Genomic DNA, 7,805 nt, shown 5'->3' on the forward strand with positions numbered 1-7,805 from the left:
AATATTTTTATGATCCATTTACTGCATGCATCAAGTTAAAAAAATAATGATAATTTACAGAGTAATTTACATTTCAATAAAGCAGTCATAATGTGAAGCAATCAAAATATGAAGTGCCCTTATTTTAGAAGACTTGATTTAAGGATATTTAAAAAAATTATTTTGCTTTTTATAAATGAAATATATTTTTATCAATTAATCTTATAACATTATTTTTAAAACTTTTTATTCCATTCCATTGGAATTTTAATGTAATTATAATACTCATAAACTTTAAAAACAATTGAGTGCAAAAAAGAGTTGAGCACATCGAAAAGTAACACACACTCTATCATTATCTGCACTGTCAAAATATTTATATATTGATGAAATATTTGTTTCATCGTTAATTAAGGGGACGCTAAAGATAATTAATCATAGTATAAGTAGGACTTGTACGATTTACATGACCATTGACATATCACTACATACTATTACATCAATATCTCACATACACATAAATATTCGTAAAACAATAACGTTTTTGATTACACGTCTAAGGCTGGGTTGTTCCAGCTTTCGGTAAACTTCAGCTCACTATCTTACTCTTTTACTCTTTGTTTAGCCAATAAGTAAATTATCACACAGTTTATCTAAAGATGAAACAACCGGCTTTAAGTCCAATTAAATTAAACGTTGTTTTTTTCGTACAAACTACTAGCCTGTGGACTACTATTTCGTAACTACAGATTGTACAACTTTTATATGAACCAAATATCACTATGTGACAGCTCAAAGTGCCACATTGAATTAAGAAAGGGTAAAAGTCTCATTTTTTAACTCAATTTTGAATTTTTTGGCATAAACTCCACCTCACAAACACATATTAATGTGTATACTTTAATTTAAAAAAAAAAGAGTTTTTAATTCTATAAAAGAGAAAAAGTAATTGTTATATAAAAAAACATAATATATTAATCAAAAACAAAAAGAAAGCAACAAGCTATTAAGAACCGACATTGTAATAGGATGCGCATAAAATTATTACAGAAATTAACGACTAAAATTCGCACTCAAATGCCACCCAGGTATTACTCCATCTTTATTGCTTACCGAAATAAGGATGATTGCATCTGGGGAGCACCAGGGTGGGAATCTGAATACGCCCCTGCATATCTGTACAATTATTTTTGCCGATACAATTTATAACAGATGCTTTACATAATCTATTTTTGACAGACAATCTGAAATATTCATATTAATTAATTTAATATTGCATACGTTATTAATATTATTATTTTTGTCTTTATTATATTTAATGTTTATGATACACATACTTAAGGATATTAAACTGTATATATCAGACACAGTTATAATACAAGTATATTAGATTAATTTGAAATTTTATCACAGAAAAATTAAGCGAGTTTAAAACGACAAAGCAACTAGCATGCTTACCGAGCAAATAAGTCTGATTAGTTCTTACCTGCAGACCAATCAATCACGTTTATTAATTGCTTGGCAACCAGACCTGGTCGTTTTGTCAACTTGAACTCCCCCATTAATATCAATCAATAGCGCATTATATATGTCATGTGTCGGAAGGTGACTTAATTTGAATAGTATAGTGTTATTAATCGCTATCCTTTCTATTTAGAAATATTTATATTTTTTCAAATAAATAAAATCCTTTACACTTCCTTTAATTTTTTAATTCCATAGTAAGAATTAAATTTTAAGCAAATATTTTTATACAGTATGTAGCGCACATAATTAACAAAACACATAATTAACAAAAAAATACTATCAAAATTAATTAGTGATAAATATAATAAAGTAATTAGGAGAATGTCATGTAATAAAGTAAAAACTATTATATTGCGTTATATCTTAATTTATTGACTAAAACATGCTATTAAAACTTTCAAATAACATATTCCATATTCATTATGCTTGAAAAAGTATCCTCTATGGCTCAGTACAATTTTAAAGTAAATATTGCATTCTACTTTATAAATAAAAAAATATAAATTGATGTATTAATATAATATAAGAGAACTTAAATAAAATATAATCATGCAAACAGTTAAAACAGTCAAAGCATAGATAAGAGTCAAGATAAATAAAATTAATAGAAAGAAAATAATAAATATTATCCATAGAGAATTCATAATGTGATACGTTTTGTTTATTAAAATGTGTATTATCAAAATTATTTAAAAATATTGTATTTAATACAGAAAATATTTTATAAATATGCTTAAAAATAATATCGATTTTATAATTATAACAAAATATTTTACATAATATAAAGCTATCAACTGTTATTACAAGACAAAATGGATTAGAAGCCGAACAAAGATTTGAGATCATTCAGCGTAAGTTTTCCATCCACTCTGCTTGTACTACCACTCAATACATTTTGTGCTATCTGAAGTTTCCGTTCTTGTAACGCTTTAATACGTTCTTCTATTGTATTAACACAGATAAATCTAAAAGTGGAAACAAAAAGATATTAAAATAAACTTTGCAAAGAATATAAAGAAAGAAATAAAGAATAGAAATCAAACACGATATACAAACTTGTAAACATAAACATTCTTTGTTTGACCAAAACGATAAATCCTGTCTTGCGCTTGTGTTTCTAACTGTGGATTCCAATGAATGTCGAACAACAACAAATGATTTCCGCCTACCAAGTTTAATCCCACTCCGCCAGCAGTCAGTGACAGTAATAGAATTCTCGGACCAAAATTTTGACTATTAAAAGATTCCATTATACCCTGAAGGAAAAATATATAAGTATTATATTAATTTTTTAACGGGGTAGGATACAATAAAAATAATACAGTCGCGCTCGTAAATATTGTTGTCTATAAACTAATATTTTTGTCACAATTCACGGAAAGTTAAATATCTCAGTAAAAAATAATTGTATAAAAATTTTCGGCCACGTATTTTAAAACGTAAAGGGCTTTAAATTTATGTTTAATTTTTTTTCTATATTTTGTTTCTAAATTACATAAAATTGAAAATTAATATCTTTTACATTAGAGCACTGTTTGATGAAACATCATCGAATCAAATTTAATATAAAAGCATTTTAAAGCTTAGAAAGCCTAATTTAAAATACTTTTATACTAAATTTTGTCTGATGTTTCATTAAACTACAGAGCTTCAGAATAAAACAAAATATTAATTTTAACAATATTAATTTTCAATTTTATATAATTTAATTTAATTTAAGAAAAAAATTCAAACGCAGATTTAAAGCCCTATTTTTGCACTTTAAAATGCATGATCAAAAATTTCTCTACAATTATTTTCACCAAGGTATTTAACTTTTTGTGAAATGTGACAAAAATATCAATAACAAAATATTTTGGGAGGCCGAGTAGCTCGCCACTAAGCAATTGACTCGTGATATGGATCCGGGTTCGATCCCACGTCCCATCGATTTTTCGCGTTCGCCGATCGAATTCGGCGTTAAACTGTGGGTTCCCTCGAGTGTTGATAAACTCTAAGAATGCAAACTACTACCTCTGCTCCCCGAAGAGATTCTAAAGCTAAATTGATACTGTAACCCCTTAAAAATGGAAAACCAAATCGGGGGAATATACTAAGAAGCTAACAAAATATTTATAAATGCGACTGTACATAGATAATATTGATATCAATAATCCATACCTGTCGATTTTTAATAGGAACATTTCCTGTAAATTTGCTAAAAGTAGCCCCTTTTATTGAGGGCAAATGTGATGCAATAACTTCCAACAATGCTGTCCATTGCGAAACAATAATAAGTTTATCATCACCTTTTTGCAAAATTTTTTTAACAATATCAAGTAGCATCTTCATCTGAATCATTTTATATTAAATTATAATCAAATGAAATAGTATAATTCAAATGTATAATTATCACTCACTTTAGAACTAATACGATCATCATCAAAGACCGGATTTTCGGCGGTGAGTAAATTTTCCATTATTCTTTGATCAACACCAGCGTTTTCCTTCTCTTCATTATCAACTCCAGTAAGTGACATATTATGCACGCGCGATAATAAATTGGAATCCACGTTTTCTATATCCATTATACCGCTTTGTTGCAAGTCTTCCTGATCCAGCATTGCGTGGATCAATGCCGGATGACAACATACTTGACGGAGTCGTAACAAAAGCATTAAAATTTCATGTGCCTTTACGTCGGCGTGTAATGCCAATAATTTTTTTTGTGCTTTCGTGAACTGAGTCTCCTTGTCTTAAAAAAAGAAAATGAGTAATTACGCATTAAAATAAATACATTTCGATGATTAGAAAGTACGCGAAATATAGCATATTATTTTTAATGAAATCTTACTTGGGTTTGAGACAAAGGAAGGGTTATCGTATTTGCCACTGTACAAATCTAACATGTGGTCTTTCTCTGCACGTTGAGCTAAAAATTGTGCAAACAGAGTACGGGAATACGCTAAAATTTTTTCATAAATCAATTGTTCCTGTTGATCGAGTTGCACTATCACTTCTTCAATGCATTTATCGGGTAAACTTTCCAATTCGCCTTTCGACATTAATTCTTGTTTAGTTCTGCGTAACATTAACGTCTTCATTACCGTCGCCAATCTTTGACTGCCCGCAGCATTTTTATTATCTACCCATCGCTTCCAAACGCGTAAATCGTCAAAAGGTGAGCATTTAAGAAACTTCAGTATGGAGTATAAATCTAACTCCTTATTTTGTATGGGTGTGCCGGTAAGAGCCCATCGTTTACTCGCTACAAGTCCACATGCTGCTTCAGATGCTTGACTCTTGTGATTTCTTATTATATGCGCTTCATCGAGTATAACTCTTTTCCAATTGATCTGTAAATAAAATTTCAATTTGCGATTAAATTAAAAATTCAGTTCTGTATTATATATGTATTAATAATAAGATTAAGTTTCTATTTGTCTATTTATTGATCAAATAATATTTGTAAGCTTTAATATACCTTATATAACGTAGAATTAGTTTTATATTCTCGAGATACTATATTATATGTTGTGATGACTATATCTTTTCTTGCCAATTGTTTAGGAGTGTTCTGTCGATTGCTGCCGTGATGCACTTGAACAGATAATAGACCAAGTTTGCATCTGTTCTGCACTTCATTTTTCCATTGTGACAATAAAGATGCAGGACATATTACTAGAGTACCACCTTTATAATCTGTCGTAATCATATGTATTCATCTTAATAGATTTATTATATTAAGTATATTTATATAAAAATTGTCATAATTTATGCAGAATATAGTATCACAATTTAAGTAAATTAAAGTTAAAAAAGCAAATATTTTCAAAATTACAAAAAACCAAGAACTTGTTTATGTATTATATAAATTCTATAAAATTCTATAAAACTTTTACATACGTGAAGATTTCTCCCATGTGGCATCATTATCATCACTTTCATCAGAATCTTTAGCAAGAGTGGTCATAATCAAAGCTATCATAGTTAGTGTTTTGCCCAAGCCCATATCATCAGCTATAAGAAAATTCATTTTCAATAATAACACAAAATTAATCAAGTACGTAATTTAATATATTAATATTATAAATTATTTTTTGAACATCTACCTAAAACGCCACCGGATGGTCTTTGCTGTTCTCTCCACAGAAGCCATGCAAGAGCATGCTGTTGATGCGGCATTAACTGTACCTTCAACCCCTTTGGGTCTTTTGCTTTTTCTTTCTCTGATGGCCGAGCTACTAGAGATCCATGCAAATCTTGTAATCGTTCAACCGTTAAAGCATATTCCTTATCTCTTGTTGCTTGTGCTTTTAAACCAAGTTGCTTTGATTCAGGAGATGTAGTAGATCTCATTGGTATATTGTCAATATCCAAATATGAATAATCACTGTACTTTGAGTCTAGCTCATCTTCAGAAAACTGTGATTCTTTCATGAAATGTGATTTTTCTACGCTATCTCGACTATTGAAAAGTGGTACCAAAGAAGTATCTTCCAATTCATGTGTCAAATTTTTTATTTCTTCTTCTTGCTGACGTATAAATTCTTGCAATTTTTGTCCTTTATCAGGAAATATGTCAATATTTCCTTCAGTGAGTAGTTGCTAAGAATATAAGATTTTATGTGATATATGCATATATTATCAAAATTATCTATACTATTTATTACAATAAATTCCACTCAATTTCAAACAACATGACAAATATATATTAATTTTAATAAATTCCAGACAACATGGCAAATATATACCAAGTTTGTGCACAATTTTCGCTAAATATTGGCTTACATTCATATAGATAACTTAGATTAACGCGCGAATACATATCTCATACATATTATATATTACCTTCATCTGGGCTGACTCATTTTTAAGCTGTTCTAATTTGTAAACCATAAGTGCTCTTTTCTGCGCCACTATATCAACATTTCCAATACCAGTTACTTCTTTTGCAACAGATACTGCAAATTCAGCATCGCTGTTTTGCCCAGAAACAGAATCTATATATATAAATGATATAGAATTTTCAGACGCATGAAAGTCCATAATTGAAATAAGTATTATATTGTGCAATAATTATTATACTGTGTACAAAAATATTAATTTATCCAAAATTAAAATTTATACATTTAGTATTATTATAAATAAAAATACCTGAATCAAGCTCAATAGTAACAGGTACATCAATTTCTTTGTTTTCTGTATCTGTCACTTTCCGTGTCTGATCAGTACTATTTTGTTTGTATGATTCCTCAAAGTCACTCATGTTAATTAGAGAATCATTAGAAGAATTAAGTTTTAATTCTTTTATATCTTCTCTAGTATTGTCATGAGTAACATCTTTTCTTTTTTTACTCTTATTTTTAATTCGTGAAGATAAAAGACAAGAATCTATAATATGTAAAATAACGGAACTCTATGTAAAATAATAGAAAACAAAAGAATCTATACAAGATACTTCGTAAGAACCCATAACAACGCTTAAGAGGAGATTTATTTGATCATTTTGAGACAAAACTTTAATACCAAAATGTCGAAGCTATAATAATTTTTTAATATATAAATAATTTTATCTTCGTATGTGTATCTTATCTTCTATTATTATCTATTAATCTTTATACCAATATTAACACGAGGCGACAATTAGCTTTAATTTTTAACACTTTAAGTTGTATCTAGTGAGAAAGTTAATATCAACTAGGACGTCAAAATTAGCTCGATGACTCTGATAAAAGTAAAAAACTCATGTGTTTAAATTTCGATTTATTTTCGAGTTACCTTAAATAAATGATAAATAGCTACGCCTGTTATTACTGTTTTGTTCAATTTTAATATTATAATTATTGCATATCCTTTTATACGTAAAATTTCAAAACAAGAACAAAATAATACTAATATAATATTTTTAATTCATTAAAAAAAACTCATCAATTCGACATCAATTTGATAAGTCATTTTTTTATTGATAGAGAAAAAGAAAGAAATGATATATCACATTGTGGTAAACAAATCGAATTATTATTCAAATGCAACTGTCGCTTCTCTCTCCAAGATCTCGAATCGATTTCCAGCATGGATACAATTAAAACCTTAAAAGTGGTGAGCAATATCAATATATATCATATATTATATAGATATCATATATTATATACATATATAGGATGTTTGGAAAATAATGATAAATCTTTCGCATAGGGGCAGAATGAACTAAACTGAGAAGAAAAGTCCTGTACACATTTTATAATTTTCGCAATAATTAATAAAATATTAATTGCTAAAAATTGCCGAAAATTAGTTGCCTTCAATAATTTTTTACT

At 28.4% G+C, this 7,805-nt stretch overlaps 1 protein-coding gene across 1 annotated transcript in view; it reads right to left on the reverse strand.

Moving 5' to 3' along the window:
- Window positions 1-2,298: 2,298 nt before the first annotated feature.
- The window catches only part of LOC108757269 (transcription termination factor 2), an 8,790-nt gene continuing 3,283 nt past the window's right edge, over window positions 2,299-7,805 (reverse strand). The window contains exons 3-12 of the mRNA XM_018501734.1: window positions 6,643-6,879; window positions 6,337-6,488; window positions 5,598-6,093; window positions 5,392-5,505; window positions 4,970-5,187; window positions 4,340-4,841; window positions 3,906-4,240; window positions 3,667-3,837; window positions 2,563-2,762; window positions 2,299-2,471 (exon numbers count right to left, since the gene is read on the reverse strand). Coding sequence (XP_018357236.1) covers window positions 2,324-2,471; window positions 2,563-2,762; window positions 3,667-3,837; window positions 3,906-4,240; window positions 4,340-4,841; window positions 4,970-5,187; window positions 5,392-5,505; window positions 5,598-6,093; window positions 6,337-6,488; window positions 6,643-6,879 — 2,573 coding nt within the window. The 3' untranslated portion in view covers window positions 2,299-2,323. The remainder of the gene's footprint in view (window positions 2,472-2,562; window positions 2,763-3,666; window positions 3,838-3,905; window positions 4,241-4,339; window positions 4,842-4,969; window positions 5,188-5,391; window positions 5,506-5,597; window positions 6,094-6,336; window positions 6,489-6,642; window positions 6,880-7,805) is intronic.

This window comes from Trachymyrmex septentrionalis, unplaced genomic scaffold (assembly GCF_001594115.1).
Source record: "Trachymyrmex septentrionalis isolate Tsep2-gDNA-1 unplaced genomic scaffold, Tsep1.0 scaffold136, whole genome shotgun sequence".
Taxonomy (NCBI): domain Eukaryota; kingdom Metazoa; phylum Arthropoda; class Insecta; order Hymenoptera; family Formicidae; genus Trachymyrmex; species Trachymyrmex septentrionalis.